The sequence below is a fragment of the Hesperophylax consimilis genome, chromosome 18 (genome assembly GCF_061612785.1).
Source record: "Hesperophylax consimilis isolate HC1 chromosome 18, BYU_Hcon_1.0, whole genome shotgun sequence".
Classification (NCBI taxonomy): Eukaryota; Metazoa; Arthropoda; class Insecta; order Trichoptera; family Limnephilidae; genus Hesperophylax; species Hesperophylax consimilis.
This window is the reverse complement of record NC_142853.1, coordinates 21,494,959-21,520,410: the sequence shown is the minus strand read 5'-3', so window position 1 is coordinate 21,520,410 and position 25,452 is coordinate 21,494,959. Positions and strand designations below refer to the sequence as shown.

The 25,452-nt window shown below is 35.9% G+C and overlaps 1 protein-coding gene across 1 annotated transcript; it reads right to left on the bottom strand.

Moving 5' to 3' along the window:
* Window positions 1-3,992: 3,992 nt before the first annotated feature.
* On the bottom strand, window positions 3,993-24,112 carry LOC149415495 (uncharacterized). The gene is made up of 8 exons (XM_089642677.1): window positions 23,980-24,112; window positions 19,797-19,931; window positions 17,768-17,887; window positions 13,316-16,946; window positions 12,631-12,777; window positions 8,098-8,247; window positions 6,640-6,844; window positions 3,993-4,594 (listed from the first exon to the last, which is right to left on the bottom strand). Exons 1-8 carry the CDS (start codon window positions 24,043-24,045, stop codon window positions 4,540-4,542), a joined length of 4,509 nt encoding a protein of 1,502 aa, XP_089498803.1. The 5' UTR covers window positions 24,046-24,112; the 3' UTR covers window positions 3,993-4,539.
* Window positions 24,113-25,452: the final 1,340 nt, after the last annotated feature.

The window sequence follows — 25,452 nt, the reverse complement described above, 5'->3', positions numbered from 1 at the left end:
TGGATATTACTTATTTCCTACCGTCTTCAATCATTCAGGTATGCAAAATGGTAAAAGAGATAGAGCATAACTCAAATACATATTATTGTAGCCCTTTCCAGTAACTTTTTAAGCCCGCACTCGCAGCTTGTTTGCGGTGACATATTTTTTTTTTTAAAGTAACGGAAATCTGGGGAGAAAGGAGATATTGGAAGCTGCCCACCAGTTGGCAATCTAAGGAAATAGATGGTTTCCTCCTTCACCGTACCCGTTGAGACTAATGTTTTATTTATAAAGGAAGCTACTTTTTATAAAAATGACTCTAGATCTCAAATGCCCAGGCATACAGTATCAGTAGGCAGTGTGTAAATGTTTTCAGCCGGAATATTGAGCAGCCAGTAATGACCCCTCCATCGAGCGTTAAAACAAAATTTCAACTACTTTTGGAACACAAAATACGCCTGGCTGATAGACTGAAGCTACATACTTTTAGCCTTGTCCCGCTCTGTCATGCAGCCAATTGGCTGCTTTGCAATCATGCGCGATCTAATGGCTGCAGCAGTGGAGGATTTTTGGCGGCCTAGTGCACGGGCTCCAATGAGCCATCATATGTTGAATTGGCTGCCTATTGCACTTAAGTCAGAATTGGACAGATATTATTTTACATCTTAATTTTTTTAAACGCAGATCGATAGTTGAATAGTTTTTATCTAGGATTTCTTAAATTATAGTGTATGTGATGTAAAAAACAACAAAGGGTTAATAATGCATTATTTACCGTGTTATACCATAATGTTACGCACGGCTGTGATGTCATAGGCACACGCGTGGGCTGCAGCGGATATGCCGGCCGAGCAAAGCTTGCGGGGCCCACGTCACGCATGTTTCTTCTCCCGCCTTTCACATTCTTCATTCATTCGTCCAAGCGCTTTACACATGTTATTTTATATTCGTTACTTAGAATAGAAGAATGTTTTTAATATTTGTTACTTACTCGGTATCGCCCTGGTGTAACTTTACCATAAATGGTAAAGCATTGAAATGTTGCTTGAAATGGCTTTGACTGTGTTTGGTAACGAGTTCTGAATAGCCAGGTACTTCTCTATCTTCTCCTCCCCTATACCTTCAGCCTCACAACACACCTCAATTGGGGATGCCATAATCTCACTCGCAAAATTCTCAAAAATATACATTTATCTATCTATATAAATAAAAGGTAAATGTTCGTTTATTCAAAATCTTAAATCTCCAAAAGTTCTTCGCCGATATCGCTGAAAATTTCAAAGTTTGTTCTTATTAGTGCCAGGAGTGTTTAGAGAGTGGTTTGAATGATATAAGAAGTCGGGGACGCCCGAGGAATACTTAACGCAATATCTCTGCTACGAAATGAGAAACGGAGTCAAATTAAAATCGATGTAATGTAGTTTTTTAATTTAATATATATATTTATTTGTAGTAATATTGTGGTGTACAGTAGTGTATGGTGGAAGAAGTCCGTGACGCCCGAGAGAGACATTAGCAATAGCGAAGCATTCCTTGGTCCGCTAGTATATACAGTCAAACTTGGTTATAACGAGCACGAAGGGACGGACTAAATTTTTTTTATTTTTTATAGTGAATACCTCACAAGAGTCCCAACTGCTCCCGTCTGGAGCCAGTGAGACTATGGCATCCCCAATTGGGGGATGTTGTGAGGCTGAAGGTAATTGGGGAAGGGAAAGAGGAAGGTGGGGAAGTACCTGGCTATTCAGATCTAGTCACTAAACACGGCTAAAGCCATTTGGAGCAACGTTTCAATTCTGAATGGTGGTCTTACACCAGGGCGATACTGGTAGTATCTTCCACTCTGGAACGTGCCGCAAATATACTATATATTATTTTAATTAATTAATTGCGAAATAACACAAATTAATCAAATTAAATTTATTTGCGCACGCCGGGTTCGAACCCGCGACCTTCGGAATGGCAGTCCAATGCGTTACCACTGGACTTCAGCGCCCTTGAGGTGTTTTTGCACAAAAACAGCGCTATAAAAGTCATCCAGGTATTATTATTATTATGCCGGCCGTCTTTTATTATTTTATTATTTGATCCTTATAGCCATTAATCGTTTTTATCATATCCAATATAGGTTTTTTAAAGGTCGTATGTACCTACCTACTTGCCTCTGCTATCATTATTATCGTTATATTATCATTTTGCGCACAAATACATGCATCCTTTATGACTGCCGAGATGAAATAGGGCATTTTCGTGGCATAGCTCGGCTAGGAATGTGTGGCCACATCGCTGTATCAAGCCACGTAGCTTTTGTGTCAATCGTGATCGTGGATTTCGTGCGCAGATGTTTGTGGCCCGCTTTAGCTTCACATCTACCACTGTGGGTCTGTAGTTCTGGCAATGACAAACTTGCAGTGGCATACTTGTTTATAATGTAACGAGTTTGTATTGAATGTAACGAGTTTGTATTGAATGTGACGAGTTTGTATTGAATGTAATAAGTTTGTATTGAATATAACGAGTTTGTATTGAATGTAACGAGTTCTTTGTGAATGTAATGAGTTTGTCTTAAATGTAACTTCTGTTTACAATCTGTCTCATTACTGGTTGTGGAACGCACACATACCCAGCTTTAAAAATAAAGTTATCATACTATAATAATATATTTTTATTAATAAAAAATTTACATTTTAAATTAAAGCATTATACATTTGAATTACAAAATAAATGATACCTACAGATGAACAAACCAATATCTATGCGCAATGTGTAGGCACGGAGCAAGAATGAATGATTGTTTTTCATCTTTTGGGTTTGCATAGATAAATTTGTAAATCTGTATATATTATCCATAGAATAAAGAAGAAAACTACAAGCGCCTTCCGTGCAAATGTTCCATTTAGACCAATAGCCCAGCACTCTGTATCACTTACATCACAGATGAATTCCGTAAACACAGTTTTGTATTGGAAATTTAAGATTCCATTAGGAAAATATTTGGAGGCATTATGTGTGTTTTTCTTTATTATATGATATTATCTTTTTATCTTCTTTTTAAAGTGATTTAAAGTTAAAGCTGTATTTAATAAATCAATAAATATATCCCTCCTGCTATTCAAAATAAAAATGCAGCTGTCATTTTGAAATTACATAATGTAATAATATACGTTAAAAGACATAATATGTAATAAGATATAAAAGTAACAAAAAATAATGGTGCAATTGCCTAACAAATACAAAATCTATGTGCTTTACAAATATTTAAGTAAAAAATATTATACGTAGGCACTAACTTTCAAAAATAAATTCAGTTTTAATAAAAATGTAAGAATATTTTTTATAATTCAGTTTTATAAGAAACAAAATCTGTAATACGGAATGTTAGATAAATAAAATTGTTAAAGTGTATGTACTAAATAAGAAACATTTTCAATTTCAGGGGACATACACAAAAATGTTAAAAAAATACTTCTTCTAACACAGCAAACTAAAAAGTGGTAAAAACGAAGTATTTTATTAATTTCAATTAAAAAAATAAATATGTACATTATTATTATTTATATTTCATATTTTTGTCTCCAACTACTTCACTGTGTAAGATGGTTAACAACAAAATTAGAACTGCATTAAAGTAACAGCCATGATAAATTAGAACTGCGTTAAAGTAACAGCCGTAATAAATTAGAACTGCGTTAAAGTAACAGTAGTAGTAAATTAGAACTGCGTTAAAGTAACAGCTGTAATAAATTAAAACTGCGTTAAAGTAACAGTAGTAGTAAATTAGAACTGCGTTAAAGTAACAGCTGTAATAAATTAGAACTGCGTTAAAGTAACAGCTGTAATACATTAAAACTGCGTTAAAGTAACATTAGTAGTAAATTAGAACTGCGTTAAAGTAACAGCTGTAATAAATTAAAACTGCGTTAAAGTAACAGTAGTAGTAAATTAGAACTGCGTTAAAGTAACAGCTGTAATAAATTAGAACTGCTTTAAAGTAACAGCTGTAATACATTAAAACTGCGTTAAAGTAACATTAGTAGTAAATTAGAACTGCGTTAAAGTAACAGCTGTAATAAATTAGAACTGCGTTAAAGTAACAGCTGTAATAAATTAAAACTGCGTTAAAGTAACAGTCGTAGTAAATTAGAATTGCGTTAAAGTAACAGCTGTAATAAATTAGAACTGCGTTAAAGTAACAGCCATACTAAATTAGAACTGTGTTAAAGTAACAACCGTAGTAAATTAGAACTGCGTTAAAGTAACAGCCGTAGTAAATTAGAACTGCGTTAAAGTAACAGCCGTAATAATTTATTGCATACATTTTTTAAGTGGAACTTTTATGTAATAATTGTAAGCATGTAATAAAATTGTATTCAACAGGTGCCTTAACCCATTTACCCTCAGCGATTTACAAGGTAATATTCAAAAAGAAATAGTCTTGAGTATTATGCGAAGTAGTTATTTTTGTAAAAACTGATAGATCGACGGTCTTCCTATCTTCTTCCTTTTAATGAACTTGACCAAATAACGGAAAATGTTGCTTGTGCAATGATGGAGGACTTATCTAGCAGAGGATTGAGCCTGCAACGCCAAATTTGTCCACTCGAGTACTAACCTGAGATATGAAAGGGTTAAATAATGAAGTAGTTTTATTTAAACAATGCCACATATAACAAAAAAACTACAGTTAAATTGAGAGTTTTTGCTAATTATACAGCGGGTGGCCAAATTATTAGTTACTCTAGAGTTTTTTCTTATTATTTAAGAATTTTTAAAGCACACATAAATTTATTGCTTATTTTATTAATAAACTTAAACTTAAATCTATATAAGACAGAATACCAGAACAAGGAGGAAAGCGATTCGCTACGCTCGAAACAAATGAAAAATTCGTGACATTTGCCTGGAAAACAGGAGAAAATGTAAAAAGGAGTTATGCTAGTTAAGGGTGCGAAGGATGAAAATTATAAATGAAGCCGGAGTTAGTATTTCTCCTAGAAAGCATTCTCAGAGCACACCAAAAAAATGTGCAAGCAGTAATGCCAAGGGAAGTTCTATCAAATATTAAGAGATTTTTCTAAACATTTCTTATTGTGCTTCTTCTCAAATGCGTATTATTTAACAATATATTTGCGGGGGGTTTTTTATCAATCAACTCCATGAAGCTAGAAATTTTTTCAGATTCGCGCGCTAAATTACTTTTCCCAAAGATAGATATTTTGTACAAAATTCTTAGTATTTTTTTAATAAAAATAATTTGTAATACATAGTAGAATGGAGGCAGAAACGAAAATGAAGAATGTCTTAAACTAAATAATTTCGCTACAAAACTGATGAAATGTAAAGATAAAAACGAAACATTATCGCTATGCTATTGTATTTCAAGTGCATGTTTAGTGACCACAGTCTACCACCCGGTAATGCCTCTACGAATTCATTAATACTATGAATTTCCGGGTACCTAGTACACGTCTCACAAGATTTGTTGCCTAATATTTACTTCACAGAATAACAACAGTTTTGGCATTTCCCACCGTCTAACAATGGCATGAAAATACAAAAAACACTTTTAGCGTCTCCCGCAAACAATGTGATAATTTATTTTAATTTTATAAGAAATATCTAATTTAACTAAAAAAAACAAATAAAAGTATATATTCCCATTATTTAATAATGTTTTACAGTGATGATGATGTAATTTTTGCAAGTGTAACTAATAATTTGGCCACCCACTGTAGTTGAGGTTTTAATGAAATGTCCGATAAGCAGGGTAATGTCACACACACTAATATTATGTACGGTAAAATGATGGAATTTACACAAAAAAATATTATTTTTAACCCTACTACCTATATTATTGTTATTATACTTTACCAGCGAGCAATTATTTATAACTTTTACTGATAAAGGACACTGCGAGGCTGACCAAAACTTTAGCTCAAGGAGGAAGAAGCAAAACACGGCTAATTATGCCAAAAAGAAATCAATATAAAGTTTAACTTTACGAGTGACAGAAAGGCAGATAAGGATAAAATATGGATTTAAAAAATGTGGAGATTCGGAAATAATGCAAGGCTGATATAAGCATAATGAATAAGATTAAGAAAGGGACACTTAGATGGCATGGGTACAGAGTTTTGGTTAGATATAGAGGGGATGAACGAAAAGTTTAAGCAGAATATATGACGTGAAAGTGAATAGTTGAAGAAGTCGGGGATGCCCGAGGAAGACATGAAAGTATTTATGAGACAATGTAGTTGAGGAGTGCATGACAAGACAGAGCGGTTAGGCGATCCATCCTCTCTGCTTACCCTGCGGGTAACTGCATGATAGTTAGATAGTTTAAAATGAAGGAGCTTGAGTAGAAGAAATTAACCCTTAAACCGCATACTCATCAGCAAACTGTAACCGTCACGTTACTCTAACCAAAAATCATAGTGCAGATGTGGTTGGCGAACGACTCGCGGCGAGTTGACGCCTGTATAACGGCCCTTGTGCACCACACTAGAACCTGGTTACCGTGTCTGCAACGGTTACGGTTACAGCTGGCATTACACTGACATTCTTATGGGGCGAAGCCTATTCTAATATTTGTACTCTAATGCTACTGTACTCTAATGTAAGCCTTGCGGCTATTTATTTTCTTTGTCTATCTGATACCCCGAGACCAGCTTGTGGTGGATGGCCCCCAGCATGATGGCCTCAGTGTTGTTGATGGGGCAGGGCAGGCTGGGCCAGATGTGGGAGTCCTCCTTGCAGCTGACGGAGAAGGTGCCCTGGGACCCCCGTGCCGTAGTGTTGCCGCTGCGCCGCCCCACCAGCCCACTCACTAGAACCGCCTTGCCGCCACTGGCCTCTATCAAAGCTGAAAATACAAAAAATTTACATACTATTTTGGGATATCTTGTTACATGTGCTGCATTCTCTTTACGGATAGTTTCATTACATTATATAGATGTCACCTGTGACAGGTAAAAAAAATGCTTTTACATCCAACAGCGCCATCTGAAAACATGCTACCTGTTGGACATGTGGCGATAGATACTTCTTGAATGTTCCGGAAGGACGGCCAATGTAAGACGCATTCAGCCTGGAACTCTGTAGAGATAAGTCGAATTTTATACGGATAGCATTATGACGTTTTATTATTGCAACGCAATGAGTGCCTACCCACGCACTCGGCCGTTGTGCGCCCGGTAGGTACACCAAGCCGTCTAGACATTTCGCGCATTTGCTAGAAGGGTCTAGACAATCACCTAGGCGAGGTATCCAGTTTGTACGACCAACCTCCAGTTTACCGGCGGTCTCGCATAGTTACTACCGCCATCGGCTGGCTATATAAGTAGGCCCGACGCAGCGAGTCAGTCAGTCATTTTACCCAGTCAGCCAACGGAGAAACGTCAAACTAGTAACCTTGACCCAGTTAGTCGCTCGCATTCCGCGCCAAAATATTATTAGTGCTTTATTCTGTGAATAAACGCGCTTTTGTGTTTCCTTCAATAAACGATCTAATTAAAATAAACTGAGACTTTCATTAGTACACCAAGATAACCACAGACGTAAAAGCAACACGATATTGTTTTATTGTTTCAATAACAATAGTGACACAAGATGCAAACATTTTACAATGTGTTCTTTGATTGAAAGCTGATAATTTAAGAATAAAAAATGTCTCAGTAATGAGTACTAACGATTGACCCTATCGAAATAAAAAGTAAGCTCGCTGTGATGTGACACACGACACATCACAGTTTTGGTGCATTTTACAAGCTTTGAAAAATGAAAATTATTTTAACTAAATTAACCATAAAAATAAATATGTATAATGATATTGTTAGAAGGAAGATGATAATTTTTTTTTAAATGGACTGACATAAAAAAACGATATTAGTATGTTTAATTTTTAGGCTGATGGCGAAAAAATTATATTTTTTTTAACAAAACTGCCCAACTCAATTGAGAAATTACTTCTCGTGTTTGAGTTGGGGAGTGGCGTCATTATGGTTTATAAGATGCAAAATTTCATTAATTGATGTAGCTAAAAATTAACAAATAGTTAGTAAAACTAGATGAATATAAATAGTTATAAATTAATTAAAGTATGCATGCATGTATTACTTTTCATTTCCTGGGGGTGAGGCAGTATCTTGGGGGTGAGATAGACGACCCATCCAGTCAAGTACGGATGGGCAGTATTGATGGCAGAGTTTAGGTTGAACTTGAATTTCTTTTCCAGCTCTTTATCTTCCAAGATGAATTTCCAGGGATCTAGAACAATCGTAATCATTTGGTACATAAATGATTTGTAACAAGGTGTGTGGATCCTTCTACATAATATACTATATCTATGGTTAACTCTTTGCACGCGGCTGTATCAACTGTTGTTACGGCAAAAAGTCTATACTCACACGCGGCTGTATCAACAGTTGATACGGAAACTTTGACAGCCGATATTCCAGCGCTCTTTTGTCATAAATGTATTTCTTGTTCACTTGGACATTCGTAGAACTATCACGATGCTGACATCTACACGAATTTCTCAAAAATAAAATTGTATTTCATAAAAATAGATCGATAATCAAGTGCGCCTCTTCGCGCCTTTTAGTCCTTTAATTTACATTTTTGTCAACGGATGGTGTTAGTACTAGTATGTCATTCACAACTTTTCAAAACTAAAAATGATAAGTGATCATGGTGTCCCACTTGTGTCTATCACCTAAGTACACACACGCCGAGTGAATGGCGGGACCACATTCAAAAGATATGGTACGTCTTTGAATGAAATTTTATGTTTTTGTTTTTATAAACATCTAGAGGTCGGGAGGGGAAGGAGATGAGGAAGAGGAAGGTGAGGAAATACTTGGCTATTCAGATCTGGTCACCAAACACTGAATGGCGTTCTTACTGAGTCTTATCTTCCACTTTGGAACGTGACCCAGGTGCCACATATTTTAAATTAATAAATTGCAAACCAACATAAATTAATCAAATAAAATTTACTTGCGCAGGTCAGGATTTGAAGCCGCAATCTTGACCACGCAGGGCAAAGTTTCAAACCTTCCAATTTATCTTAGTTAAAAAGATAATCATAATACAGTAGAACCTCGTTAATTCAAAATCCAGCAGACATCAAAAATCAAATTTCGAATTAACGAATTCCCATGTAATTCGAAATTTTACGAAAAAAAAAAAAAAAATAATGGCGAAAATCGAGTTCCTCGGCCGCCCCTTCAAATTCGGGTGGTATCTTTGGAGTAAACTCGTATTAATACCAATTATTCCCGTATAAATCGAATTTTTGCAGCCGATTTCCGTCGCGGTCGGCCCTTCAAGTTCAGTTATTCTAAGCAAATTCATAAAAATACCACACATTTTCTCGTAAATCAAATTTTCGCGGCCGATTAACATCGCGGCCGGTTCTTTAAACTCGGATATTCGAAAAATGTGATATATTTATGCGTAAACCGAAATTTCCCGGCCGATTTCGGTAGCGGCCGATCCTTTAAATTTAGATATTTGAAATAAATTTCGTAAAAATACGTCATATTTTCGTTTGAATCGAAATTTTTGCGCCCGATTTCCGTAGCGCCGGATCTTTTAACTCAGATATTCGAAGTAAATTTAGTAAAAATACAATATATTTCCGCGTAAATTGAAATTTCGGAACCGATTTCCGTCGCGCCGGATCTTTGAAATTCAGATATTTGAAATAAACTCGTAAAAATGCGATATAATTACGCGTAAATCGAAATTTCGCGGTCTATTTCCGTCGCGGCCGACCCTTTAAATTATGATATTTATAATAAATTCGTAAAAATACAATATTTTTCTGCTTAAATCGAATTTTCTCGGCAGATTTTCGTCGCGGCCGGCTTTTTAAATTCAGATATTTGAAGTATATTCGTAAAAATATGTCGTATTTCCGCGTAATTTGAAATTTAGCGTTCGAATTCCGTCGCAGCCGACCCTTTGAATTCAGATATTTGGTGTAAATTCATAAAACTACGGCATATTTCCGCGTAAAACGAATTTTCTCGGCCCTTCAAACTCGGATATTCGGAATAAATTGGAAAAAATACGACATTCCAGTGTAAATGATTCTGATTTACAAAATAATAATACTAATTAGGGCGATGTACAACCACATAAAAATACACTTTTCGGCATTTTACCGTTATGGCTGTCTTTTAGATTCAGATTTACGAAATTTTATGATTTATTTTCGCAAAAATCGAAGTTTTTCGAATTACACAACAAATTTTCGTGTGCGGACAAAAATAAATTTCGAATTACGAATTAACGAATTTCGAATTAAAAATCATTTTGTATGAAAAAAATTTTCTGTGGATATTTTTTTGGCGAAAATTTCGAATTAATAATTTTTTTCGAATTATCGGGGTTCGAATTAACAGGGTTCTACTGTATACAGGGTGTCCGGAAACTCGTAGTACAAGCGGGAAACTGGTGAATCTACATCACATTTGGAGTCGATTTTGTAGTATATTTTTTTTTGATTTGAGCTTTCGTTATCGAGTAAATCGAGTTAGAAGTTGATTTTCTTTATTATTTTTTTTTTTTTTAATCAAATTCTTATAAATTATTACTGAAGATCAAAGTACCCAACTAATTAAAACTATTTGAAAGTAAAACAAATGAAGAAACTCGGATTTGAAGCATTCTTTTGAAATCACCCTTCATTTAATCCGGTGTAATCATAAAATATTTCTGCTCTGCAGGGTTAAAACATCTGTTGTTCAATCCTAAACACCAGAAAAAACTTTAACCCTAAAATAGCCAAAAAATATTTTTTTTTCGTTTTTTTTTTTTTTTTTTGAAAATGCTCAAATCAAAAAACTTTATGTTTATTTGGGTTCCCCATGTGGTGTAGATTCTCCAGTTTCCCGCTTGTACTGCGAGTTTCCGGACACCGTGTATATTAGGGATATTAGCGCTATTAACTACTAACTAGATGGTGTACATTTTTTCAAAAATGTCATTTTAGGTAATGAATGCGATGAATGAATGACATGCGATAGAGCTGAAACTCGACAGACAGACTCATTGTCGATGACAATGCAATTTTTCAACTTTTGCATTATACGCATTTATCTGAAATCGGATGACATTTCAGCAGTTAATAAGACAAATTTATCAGTAACACAAAACAATATTTATTATAAATGTTTCAAAATGTTCAATGAACTCCTTTTAAATGTTAAGCCAAAAGTCTTACACTTTTTCGTTGGTTATGTCGCGATGTTGTGAAGTCCAAATATTAGGACGTAGGTAATAGAATATTTTTATAGTAATTTTAGAATAGATATACACTAAATCACTATTTTGATTAATCTTTATAACATGTACATTTGTACATTTTGTACATGTGTACAATTTGAATACCAAAAAATATGCTGAAATATTATATAAATTGAGGGTTTTCCTATCGTTTCGCATGATTAGAATACTAATTAATTACTCAATAAAAAATATAAATGTAAGCTACTAAAAATATTTTTTTTCAATAGAAATGTATGAACGCGTAAAGGAAACAACTTTTTTAAAATACAGTAATATAGCTAAGATTATCTGTGACAGTTTCACTTGATTAACTTTTTTGATTTCTAATAAAATTATTTATAAAATAAATAAAAACCAGTTTTGAGCTTGAAATCGAACGTTTCTAGACTTCGTTTGTCAGGCTATTTTAATGCCTATTACCTACGATATAATGTATACCAAGAATATACACGGCTTGTAGCTTTCTCTTAAATAAAAGATACTTAAAAATATATATATAAATACGAAATGCCTACCCGATTGGCAATTGGCGAGGATGGTGGAGTTATCGACTCCAATTCCTAAAGGTCTAGCACGGACAATCAATAAACCCTTATGTCAATACGATATTGACGAAATCCATCAGCTATCTATGTATTATTATGTTCTTATTCTAATTATTTCATATATTATTTCAAAATATGGAATGTATTGCATTGCACTATCACTGTATACATTCTGGAACTAATTCTTATATTATATATTTTTATATTATGTACGTACCTACAGACAGTAGGTAGACTTGGTACCTTACGTAGGCGTCAAAAAATGATAGCGTCATGTCTGTTTGCAGCTTGCGTAGGTACTCTACCAGCATGTTAGTTTACATCGCAGAAAAACCTCATTGGGTGATATTAGCCCGATATCTGAGAATGTTGAATATATCATAATATCGGCAGACTAATATACCAGTATAATGGCCTCAGTAGGCTCTCAACTAGCGTTCCGTAGGACGCAGGTTCATTTCCCGGCATGAGCAAGTAAATTTTATTTGTGTTATTTCAAAATTTTAACATTAAAATAAAGTAAGGTATATTTGCGGCACGTTTCAGAGTAGAAGATACCACTATTCAGAATTGAACCGTTGCTTGAAATGGCTTTAGGCGTGTTTAGTGACCAGATCTGAATAGCCGGGTACTTCACCACCTTCCTCATCACCATCTCCTTCCCCACCCCACTACCTCCATCCTCACAACATACTCCAATTGGGGTTGCCATAGCTTCACTGGCTCCAGGCAGATGGGAGCAGTTGGGACTACAGTATAAGCAGAAATTATGCCAGTTGCCAGATTGTTTATAAAAATAAATATGTACCTTGAAAACTCTCCTTTTGCTTGCTGGCTGTGAGCCAGCTTTGAGAGACAACGGGGATTCCCCGGGCTATGGCCTCCATTAACTTCACCGTTCTCTTTGAGCCCCCCATTACCAACACATCTCCCCCTTGGTCCACTACCTTCCCCCCTGCAAACAACAACATTGAAGATAAGAGTAGGAAAATTAATACATTTGTTGAGGTGATAACATAGACATCCAAATTGATGGACTTGCCTAACATGAAATCTGGGTATCATTTCGGCAAGCTGGAGGCAAACCATGTGACCATATTTTGGCACCTGGAGGGTTCGAGAATGCTTTGTAAATCAGTTGAACATTGACCACCGAAGAGCGCACATTGAAATAACCAGACCCTGCGCAGAAAAGTAATGTTCGCTAAAGTAAGGCAACAGCGCAGTCCATTGTGGGAATTTTCTGTGCAGGATCTGAATATTCGAATGATGCTAAAAATGAGTTGATGTGGGTAAATTATAACACATTTGTAAGAGTGTCTAACTAAATATTGTAAAAAGGACTAGTAATTTGTAAACAAACTACAATGCAAGTTGCCTGTATACTGGTCCTGCTGCTGATAGTGTTAGCTGATGTGTTCTTGTTCTATGTATGTACCGATGGGAAGTTAACAGAATATATTCATGCAATTGCAATATCTTGTGGTACTGACCTAACTTGGGGATGACTTCTAAAGCCTTGAGATCCGTGATCTGTGTCAACATGATGCATTTGACGTTTACTTTCCTCTGTCTGGAGTGTGATCGAGCTCTCTTTAGTGTGACATCGGGCTCTTCATGTTCTGGATCTGCAGGACGCTTTGTTCCACTATTTTTGGCAGGTTTTTCCACTTCTCTTCTAGATGTCCTTTCATTTACCTCGACTACTTCTTTAGAGATACTTTCATTAGATGATATTTTCTTAGGCACTGAATCTTCTCTTTTATCAGTGATTTTGGCAGGTGAGTTGGCAGCACGGGTGTCCTTCTTAATTTTTTTTTTCCCCCTTTCTTCCAATTGTTCTGGGATTCCAATGTTGCTGGTTTCAATGTGTTCAATCTTGCTGCGACTTCCTCTGCCTCGTTTTACAGTAACCGGATCATCATGAACATTAGCTGAATTCCTTTTGTTCATAGTTTTGTCTCTGCTTCCTTCAGAATCATCAGTATCAAAGAGACTGTTTATTTTTTCTGGAACAGTGCTGACTGGTTCTTTTTTAACCCTTCTGTTACTTACTCTTTTCTGTTTTGCGGTAGCGGATGTTTCTAAAGTGTCAGTACTTAACTGTGAGACTTTGCTGCAACTATTATCTGTGTTAGTCTTGCTTTTACCTTCTCCGCTCCGTCCATCAATGTCTGTACTAGGTTTGAGTTCTTGTTTACCAGAACTGTTTTGGCGTCTCTTACCGCCTTTCTCAATGACTGATGGCTTTATATTACTAGTACTTGGTAGATCTTCACTGTTGTCAATAATATTGTCAATTTCACGCTTAGTCTTTTTTTTAGTGCCTTTGTCACTTTTATCAGTTGCTGAATTAGATGGGATATTAGTAATTTTTGAAACACCAACTAATTCATCAGGGAGTCTTTCAATACACACAGAAGTTCGCCTAAAAAGTTTAGGTTTATTTTTCAAAGACAATGAGGCACTTTTATCAACAGTTTCTTCCTCTATTAACCTCGTCACATCTTTTTTTACTCTGGAGCTAACTCTGGTTTGTTTGGCTTCCATAATGGTTGGAGGTTTTTGTTTTACTTCGACCGGCTGATTTTTTGGTTTCTTTTTTGGAACCGCACGACGATGAACAATCGGCACATCTTCTTCAGTAAGTGGTGCGGAATCTTCTTCTAACTCGTTGTCCGAACTGGAACTTTGAATAAGTTGTCCACGAATAGCAAAATTCTTTATCTGTGGGGAATCCAAGTCACTGTCGGAAATGGTGTTTCTAAACCTCTTCAGTGGTGTAACGTCAAGTATTTCACTGCCAGTATCTGATGATTGACTGAAGGAGATTGGTTTTGGAAGTTTACTGAATAGTAAATCGGTTGAACACTTTTCAAAGCTTGGTTCTTGAAGATCTTGCTGAGGTTCTTCTTGGGTTAATAACTCGTTCACTATATCCTGCGTAAAGGCGTAGTAATTTTTATTTTCATTACTTTTTTCAAGCACTACAGTATCTTTCTTTTGAAGTGGAGAAACCACAACCGGTAAAGGCTTAACTGGTGAAATATTGTTACAGTCTATTTTTTGTGTCAGCAAATCCTCCATTATGTCCTGAGTGCAGCCGTAGTAATTTTTTTCACCTGCTGCAGAAATCAAGGGTGCGGTAGCGATAATTTTACTCGTTGCTGGAGATTTGTCTGTCACGCTGACAACAGTCTGGGAGAGCAAGTCATCTTCTAGTTCCCTTGTGTTGTTGTAGTAATTCTCCTCGTCACTATTGATACTTTTCAGGGAAGACGAAGAAGAATTAAGTTGATTTATGGTGTGTGTTATAACAGATGTATCAAATGATGTGTCTGATGGTATTAGCTTGCCTTTCTTTTTTTTCTCAACATTAGCTGGAGTACTAAAGCTAAAGCTGTTAGAGTCTGCTAAAACTTGTCTTTTGATAGGTGTGACATAACTGTTCGATCTGAACTGCTGATGATTTGACAAGGATGAACCTATTTTGAAGTCGTTGGCGGATAATTTTAGGACTGGCCGAATATTGTCTTTTGGATTAGTTCCATTAGTATTTTTTGACATTTTAACATTCATGACTTTCTTGGAATTAGTTGGATCAATTTTTATTGTTAACATATCCATTGTGTTATCTTCCTGGGTTAGCATATCCAATACAATATTCTTTTTTTTTAAAGGCATATCCAATACGCTAATTTCCTGTGTTGGCATGTCCAATACATTAACTTCCTGTGTGGGCATGTCCAATACATTAACTGCCTGTGTGGGCACATCTAATTTATTAATTTTTTGTGTTGGCAAATCCAACACATTTACTTCCTGTGTGACTTTGGCTTTTTGTGTGGCGATATCAAAAATATTTTCAACCTTTTCTTGGGTATTAACTGTACCAGAGTCACCACCACTTATTGGTTTACTGAATAAGATTTCATCCGGTTGGCTATCCATACAGCCGTCCGCAAGGCTGCTCTTAAATACGTCCTCTTTATCAATCCGCTTTTGTAGAATGGACACCACTCCAGCCACGCTTTGAGCTTGTGGTATAACAATGTGTCGCGGAATAATCAGGTGATCATCTAGGACCTGTGTGAGTTCATCATCCTCATCATCTGCACCAGAAGTGTGCACAAGGGATGGAATAATGGGATCCATTATCTGGGTATCTTGCTCATAAGGATCACATTCATCAGGCATTTCAACTTCAAACAGGCTCATTGAATCAGGAGAATCAGGACATTCTGATTCTTCCTCCATGTCGAAGTTGCACATTTCAGAATCAGCCAACAAACGGTCACTCCGATTAGTAGAAATATCTGGATTTTCAATATTGACAGTTTGTTTAGGGACTTCTTTTGGAGGCATTGTAAACAACTGTGTCTCCTGTTCGTGAATGAGTAGTTTAGGATTCTTTTCAACAACAACTCTATTTTCTTGAGCGTCCTCTCGCATTTCTCCTTTCTTTTTAGTTACAACCTCTTTGTTTCTTTTGGTCAGCATTTCTATTTCCAGTGGGCTAATTGTTTCTGTTTCCTCTTCATCGTCCATATCAGAGTTAGGTTCATGAAGGATCTTTTCAGGAATTCCTTGGGTCTCCTGATCATTGATTTTTTCTATTCCTTTAGGAATCGCTTGGGTTTCTTGATCATGAATCGAATGGATTGTATCATTGGGTATGACTCGAGTTTCATTCTCATGGAAAGATTTCCGCCTGGGAATGATTTGAGTTTCCTGCTCATGGAAAGATTTCCGCCTGGGAATGATTTGAGTTTCCTGCTCATGGAAAGATTTCCGCCTGGGAATGATTTGAGTTTCCTGCTCATGGAAAGATTTCCGCCTTCTAATTATTTCAGATCGCTGTTCTAGTATATGTATGCTTGAATCAATCTCCAGGTCATCTTCTTTTGGTAAAACCTGTGTTAGTGCATCATGTATATTGTCTTCAATCTGAGGGATTACACTCTCATTAACAGCAGAGTCTTCTAAATGTAGATTGAAAGAAGGAGATTGCGTGCTGGAGTTCCAGAAAACGGAATCTGTATTTGTGGTTGGGGGTGTTTTTGGTACTATTGGCTGTTTCTTCTTTGTCATACATATTTGCTGGGAGCTCATAATAATTTCACTCTGCAATAATTTAAAAAAATATATGATTTTCAAAATACAATTCATACAATCGTGTTGGTACCAATAAAAAATTATCTTTAACTTTGTTTTTAAAATTTGGCCACAATGTTTTTTTTGCGACTTTACGCACCCGCATTAAAATATTCTTCAAGCGTCAAGGCAGTGGTTGACAGCTGTTTTTATGTCTATTGAAATATCTTCACAGATCATGTTCTGTTCATAAAATGAGTTATTATACAAGTAATTGTATAATAATAGCATTTGTAAATCTACTTTCATGATATGTCATGAAGTTGGATTAAAAAGGTTTTGCCATTATTCAAATTGAATTTTATGGTCTATATTTTACAAGAACTTCTTTAAAGTGATGTTTTTTATAACATAAATGCCTAATGCATGTGTTGGTTTTTTTTGGATGATTGAGATGAAAAGTTCGGTGACGGTTTTCTTGCAAACTCCATAAATAAAACGACTTTGTTTTTTGAATTTGGATTTCTCTGAAATTTTGTGATGTTTTGATCAAAGATGTTTGTGGTAAGTTTTTTTTTCAACTTTTTTTATGTTTGAAATTAAAATATTGCACTTTTTAAGTAAGTATATTTCGTATACAAAATCTAATAGGTAATTTTATCTAGTTTCTAGAATGGTATTCATATTTACGACATCTTCAAAATGAAGAAATATATAGAACATTTAAAATATCTTGGAAATTCAATGTGAAATTATTATTATTTGAAGTTTACACAACAGACCATTATAGTTTTCTACAAGCATCAAATTAACCTCAAGCAATATTAATATATTTACATTGAATGACTTACATCATCCGTATCATCGTCTGAATCTTGGGGAGATTCAGGAATCGACGTGTGGTTTTTAATGTCCCGACTCTTCGCGGAGAACATGGGCGTCATGGGGATCTCTACGTCATCTTCATCGGTCTGAAAGAAGGAAAAATCATCACCGTGATTCCATTTTTATGAACAACTTTAAAATTAAACAGCTAGTTTAAATAACTTGAAGTTTAAGTCTTAGATCTTCGGCAGTTTAAAGAGAGTCAAGCGGCTCATTTTCATTTGACAACCTCTACGGCAGATCAGTAGGTACTTGTTTTCAAACACACTTTGGGAGGGAAGTACTAGGGTCGTTAGTTAATTAATTCATGAGACAACTTCTGATGGGACAGATTGTGTACCAATAAAGAACTCCAGTCCTTTTTATTACTTTTTTTAATCAATAATGACCTTCCAACTTTAATGCCAAATTACAGGGTGTCTGGGGATAAAGTGCACTAACTTTGGGGGGTGATTCTACATGATTTTAGATGTAGAAAAGACAACTTTTTTCGAAATTCCAACAGGGCATTTTAATGTGACGGTGTTTTATTCATTTTCAATGACGATTTATGAATTCTATGTATATACAACAAACCTTAAATATTCAGAAGGAGCGTTTGTTGATCAGCGTTGTGAATATATTTTGAATACGTGGCGAATAGATTCGGTTTTTAAACATTATAAAGATCTTCCTCTTTTGATGCCTTTTGTTCTATTGGATATTACAATTTATTAAAGCGGAGACGGAATAGGGAAAGTTTCCGTGAGGTTACATTGTGCTAACTCCCATTTCACCTCATACCTTTGAGCTTGTTTCCATGTCCCGTGAGGGTTCTTGTTTTCGGTGACCAGATAACTCATCAAAATGACAATTCAACACACCTATAAAAAGTGCTATAAAGTTACATATGTAACCTAGTTTTTGTTTCATCACTTTTCATAGCTTTATAGCACTTTTTATAGGTGTGTTGAATTGTCATTTTGATGAGATCATGGAACCCCTGTTTTCCTGCGTATGGATCTCTTGGAAGATGCTGTAGTTTTAAGGATTTTCCCATCGGAAGATATTCTTTGTTTGGGTTCCCTGAAGGTCCCCAGAGACAAGAGTCCACCGAGGCGGCCTCATATACAATCTCCCTCTCCTCTACAATCCTCCTCGGTTCCCTCTTGGATGTTAGTTTTTTGTGTGAATGATTCATTTTTGGTCACACGAGTCTCTAGGGTAATAAAAGGTTCCCCCCAGCAGAGCCCTGAGTGCTGGGATAAGGTCTAAATGTTCAAGACACCATTTGTGACATTATTTCATATTCAGCCTGAGCACAGTAGCTCTAACCTTGGCTTGGAATGGCATTGTAACTGAGTTTGGAACTGAGCTTGTACGTTACCTAAGTTTCAAAGCTATGAAAAGTGACGTCTCTACTACACCTTCAATAGTAAAGGTATTAAGTAATAAGCACCGTAATAATAATTAATGTAAAACAGTTCAGTTAAGGCGATGCCATACGTAGTAATGCAAAATTATGTGTTTTTGGTTAGAAAATTTGGTCACCTAGAAATGTTTCAGATGCTTTAATTAAATACTGCGAGTAGAATACATCTTGGCCTTTGAAATTATCGAGTATTTTTTAGATAAGTCTTTTTATAAGCCCAGAAAAAAAATAATGTAAAGGCCTATGAAAACTGCTTTAAAGTTCAAAATCTCCTACTTACGAACCCATTTTTGGTTATGATTTTATTGTATAATGTGGCATATTAAATTATTTATAAAATGATCGAAAAAAATTTAATATTTATGCCTGAACATCCACAAAATAAAATAAAAGGCACTTTTTGGCCATGTTTTTTTCTTGCATAAATCAAAACAGGCGGATGGTGTTAAGCGGGAATTTAAACCTTATCGCCATCTACGTAAGGGTTGTTATTGATAGCGGCTCAATTTAAAATACTACACGACGTAGTGCCTCACCTTAGACAGTAAAACAAACTGAATATGAATTGCATTTGTTGTACTTACAGTTTCATCTTCTTCTTTATGATCCTTCACGCAGACTATATAGGCCACGTATCGGAGTGATTCATTCTCAATAATGGTCACTCCCTCGGAGAAAGAAGTCTTCTGGTCATTATTACACCATGACACCCATCCCACCTGCAACATTATTATTTGCATTTCATGGCTATGAGAAATTCCTAACTGCTCGGAGTTACTGAGTTAGTGGAGATAGGGCACCCCCATGTTGTAAGGAAAAATTACAGGTGTCGAAAAAGTAAGGCCAGAAGAACTAAGCTTTTCTAAAATATGAAATCAACACATTGATTTGTAATTTTACATATATTTATATTACGTGCAATACGTTAATGATGTTTCTACGTGCATTAACTCTTTGCACGCGGCCGTATCAACTGTTGTTACGGCAAAAAGTCCATACTCACACGCGGCTGTATCAACAGTTGATACGGAAACTTTGACGGCCGATATTCCAGCGCTCTTTCGTCATAAATGTATTTCTTGCTCACTTGGACATTCGTAGAACTATCACGATGCTGACATCTACAAGAATTTCTCAAAAATAAAATTGTATTTCATAAAAAAGATCGATAATCAAGTGCACCTCTTCGCGCCTTTTAGTCCTTTAGTTTACATTTTTGTCAACGGATGGCGTTAGTACTAGTATGTCATTCATAACTTTTCATAACTAAAAATGATAAGTGATCATGGTGTCCCACTTGTGTCTATCACCTAAGTACACACACGCCGAGTGAATGGCGGGACCACATTCAAAAGATACGGTACGTCTTTGTATGAAATTTTATGTTTTTGTTTTTATAAACATCTGAGAGTGTTGACACACGAGGATTTGTTTTCATATTGTGGAGAATAATCTGTTCTGTCTATATAGTCCAATAAATCATGCCAGAATGCTATAATTTGACATTTAATTGCGTGCATATATTAAAAATAACGCAAGATTATCATCGAACTTCATTAGAGTGCGCGCCATTCCCGCCCGAAACTACATAACTTTCTTGAACTAAAACCAATGGTCCACATAAGGGGATGCAATGGTCTGTCCCCGAGCTTTTTGAAATTCACTTACAAGTGCGCACATACTTCTTCGTGGATTTCCTACGAACGAGAAAGGAACACAAGGAATAAACCTAAAGCAACACCTCAGAATATCCCCGCGTGTGCAGGTTCTTCACACACTGAGAAATGCATCAAAGGACGCTTCGCTACTCTATTCGCTAGTCCGCAGGTTAGTGAGCTTCATGACATCAAAAATGATTCGAAATAAATATTTAACTAACCATTAAGCCGTTTCTCAGCACGGGAAGGCAGAGAGGACGGACCGCCAAACCACTCGGTCTTGGCACACACTTCTCGCCTCAATTCACATTCATACATCGTCTCATACATACTCTTCTATTATTCTGACTCTTGACATGGCCCGACTCGAGTATCTGCTTCACTTGATCGTGCCATGTCTTCCTCGGGCGTTCCCGATTTCTGCTACCATTCGCATTTGAATCATATATCCTCCTTACACTCCTTTCTTCGCTCATTCTCTCTACATGCCCAAACCATCTAAGCGTCCCTTTCTTAATCTTACTCATTACGCTTACATCAGCCTTGCACTCTTTGCGGATCTCCACATTCCTCACACAATCATACATGGTTTTACCACACATAGGCCTCAGGGATCTCATTTCAACAGCATTCAATTTACTTTCATCCTTTCTTTGCCAGTGCCATGCCTCACTTCCATACATCAGGGTAGATACCAGCACTCCATTGTGGACTGCTAACTTCGCTTCTTTGGACAATTTTTTGTTAGTGCCAACTGCGTTCAGTCCTCCATTCATGGAATTACCTGCATTTACCCTTCTTTCAACCAGCGGCGTAGCTACCTAGGGGCTACGCGGGGCAGTGCCCCGGGGCCCTCAAGCTCAGGGGGCCCTCGAATCCTTACCAGAAATCTCGATCGAACTGAACTTTTGGAAATTTCTCCTATTTTCAAAATAAATATGAGAGGTTGCAACTTGCAACCCCACTTTAATCATGACAACCAGTAGAGAGAAATTCAAAAGTTATGCTTTGGGAATTCCTCTAAATTCTTTCTGTAGGTTGGCAGTGATAGTGATATGTGCGTCATGCCCCAACGACATTTGTAGCGTATTAAAATATGGATAAAAAGAAGAAACCCAGTGGTGCATTTAAACGCAAACAACGCCAAGAAAGAGAAGATAGTAAACAAAAATTGCCCAAAATTGACAAGTTTTTTAGTCAGCCTTCTGCAAGTACATCTGGCCAAAATATTTCTATTGATAGTGACTCAAATAATGTGGTAACTGCAGTGTTGGTTGAGAAGCCTACTGAAGAAGATTCGACAATTATTGCAGTTAGAGATACCTCCGCCGCCGATCATGTGAACGTGGATGATGTTTGCATGACACACATAAGAGCGGAGGGTTTGGAAGAACCACAGACCTCTACATTTTTCGAAAATGTGTACGACAAATCTTCTTATGACTTGGGAAACTTCACGAACCAAATATTAAGTGATAACGAAAAACGTCAAATTCTTGATATGGGGCCTTTACAGCCTTCAGGACCTTTTCCAACAGACATCAACCAGAACAATAGGTGTTTTTCAAAATCGTACTACTTTTCGTGTTCTAAATATGGGCCAGTTAATCGTTTTTGGTTGTGTTCAAAAATATTCAGATATAATAGGCCCTTGTTTTTCACTTCAATTTATCAATATTTACTATCTAGTTTTACCTCAACTAACTCAAGCATGGACTGTTCACCAATTATGTAAGGAAATAATGAGTAAATATGGAGTGCTAGAATGCGACCTAACGGAAGTATTTACAGCAATGTTATTATTCTTTACAATTCCTGTCACTTCTGCAGCAGCTGAAAGGTCATTTAGCAAATTAAAAATAATAAAAAAAAATATATAAGAAATAAGATGGGCCAAACACATTTATCGCTAATAGCAATTGAAAACAAAACCGCATCAAGCCTGGATTTAAACGAAGTCATTGATACTTTTGCGAAAAACTAAAGCTAGGAAAAAATTGTAAATATAATTGTTATTTAGCCAGTTGGTAGGCCCGACCTTTATATAATAAACCCTTGAATCTTCTCTATTTCGTTTTATTAGCCAAACCTACACCGAGATTAATTGTAATTTATGTTGTTACTGTTTGATATTTTTATTACCTGCCCTGCAGTCTGTAGTGCACAAAAAAGAGCTTAAGTAGCTTAGCATTTTTAAAGTGTTTGTATATTTCATATTTTTATTTGATAAAACCTAATCAATTTACATAGCAGTGGGGCCCCATTTTTTAATTTGCCCCAGGGCCCTTGGTTACCTAGCTACGCCACTGCTTTCAACATCTCTGTCAGCCTTCCCATCTCTCGTAAACATACTTCCTAAATACACAAACTCATCCACCTGCTCCAACTATTCCTCATTCGCAACTTTATTGCACATATTTATGTTATATTATTTGCGCAAATTAAGGTTAATTGCCTTTATGTAAGAATTCATTCATTTTGGTATAGACGAAGCGTCAACTACTGTATTCCTGGGGGGCTTTGTCCCCATTGTAACCCGTGAAGAACCGCTTTTGCAAATAAACACCACATCGCGTGCATATTTGTAACCAGTCGATATTTAAAAGCGTAAACATATCGCGCCATGATCGCCAAAAGATAATAACGGAATTTTAGATGATTTTTTTCTTCTGATTTACGGAATATACACTACCAAACGTTATAGCTATATGTTTATTTTGTTAAATACTATCCACCTCGCATTAAAAAAAATCGTTAAATTTGCGCTGCTTGGGGATAAATGGCGGTTACGACCTTTTGGCAATCATGGTTCGACATTAATATTCATTGTTGACATAATAATTTGAACGAATAAAAATTAACGACTTCCCAACCAATTCAAATTAACTTGATAGAGATGAAAAATGTTAAAGAAATACAAATAATAAACATCAACATCGAATTAAAATTAACGAATTGCCAACCAATTCAAATTAAACTTGATAAACAGATGAAGATTGTTAAATAAATACAAATAATAAACATCTAATGAAAGAAAATATGGAGATGACAGTAGGTACATTTTGAAAACTATGAAGTGATGTTAAATAAATAAAAACACTTGGCTTACGTTGGCGTAACCGAGAGAGGTTTGGTGGTGCCGCCGAAGACTCTTGGTTATCTCAACCAAGTTCATTTTGAATAATCTGGACAGATGAAATAAAAATAACCGTAGAATTGTAGAATATTCGCGGGTTTCAAAAGATGTCACAACACAAGGTCGCGGCCATAGACGTTTTTGGACGTTTATTGTTGACATAAACAAAAATAAGCCGTAAACAAACCAAATAAATTTTTTTTTAATAATTAAAATTACATATTTTATGATACTGTAACTATAAGTACTGCTAGTTTAAGACCTCCACATGATCCGACTTGCAGAAACCGACATGTCGAACCGCTGACTAAACTATTTTTCCGTAATTGTAAAAAGCCTTCACTTTGTGGCTCATCATAATTAACAATAAAAACATATAAATTTGTTTTTGACCACTATTGTTTTATTTTCACTCTACCGGTTTCGGATTTATATGTTTTTATTGTTAAACTATTTTTCATTTATTTCCATGAAAATTTCTAACATTTTGTTTCCCTAACATAATTATAATCTGTAACATACTTTTGTTTTGATTTTTACCCCTTAACCTACTTTTTTCTTTTAATGTTGGTATTTTTCTATTTACCGTACTAGGTATCTATATTTTCTCTTATTTTTATTTGCTGTAACGTTGATCCAATTTATTCCTATTCAGATTGTTTTATATTCCGCTGTAAACTTGAATACACTAATGTAATTAAGGATACTCGTTTTATGTTCAAGTCATAAGGGACTTCTATACTCCTAATAGACTTAAATATTACTACTGGGGGTTTGGAATCTCCTCACATTTCTCATTATTCCGTGAAGTCATTCTTCAATAGAAGAAATAATTAAAATATTTCATCCCCATGAACATAAAAACCTGGACACTAAAACAACACCGAATATAACATTTTACACACCAAATCTTCTTCTTCGATGGCGCTACAGCCCATATCGAGCTTTGGCCTCCTGCAACAGTCGCCTCCAACTCCTCCTGTCCTCAGCGGCTGACTTCCAGTTTGTCACCTGGAGAAGCTGTGCTGCATCCCCTCTTACCTCATCTTCCTACCTCAGTCTGGGTCTTCCCACTTTTCTCTTTCCACCTGGGTGACCAGTCAGAATTCTTTTTGGGACGCGTGTATCCGGCATTCTCTGTACATGCCCAGCCCATCTCAGCCTGAGGAGTCTCATGTGTGCAGAGATGCTAGGGGCCTTATATTTTTCACACAACAAATTCTCACATAAATTTAACCTTAAGATTCTTTATGGAGCGCCCTCAAGACGATTTATCACAAAAACGACGCCAAAAATTACATTTTTTTATTATTTTTAACCTTTTCAACTTATTATAAGTCAGAATACCATTTTTTTCATATACTAAAGGTACGGGCGTCGTAAATCCTAACCTAAAATTTGAATTAATTGTTCACATACTCGTATTCTTCGGTTGGTACATAATAT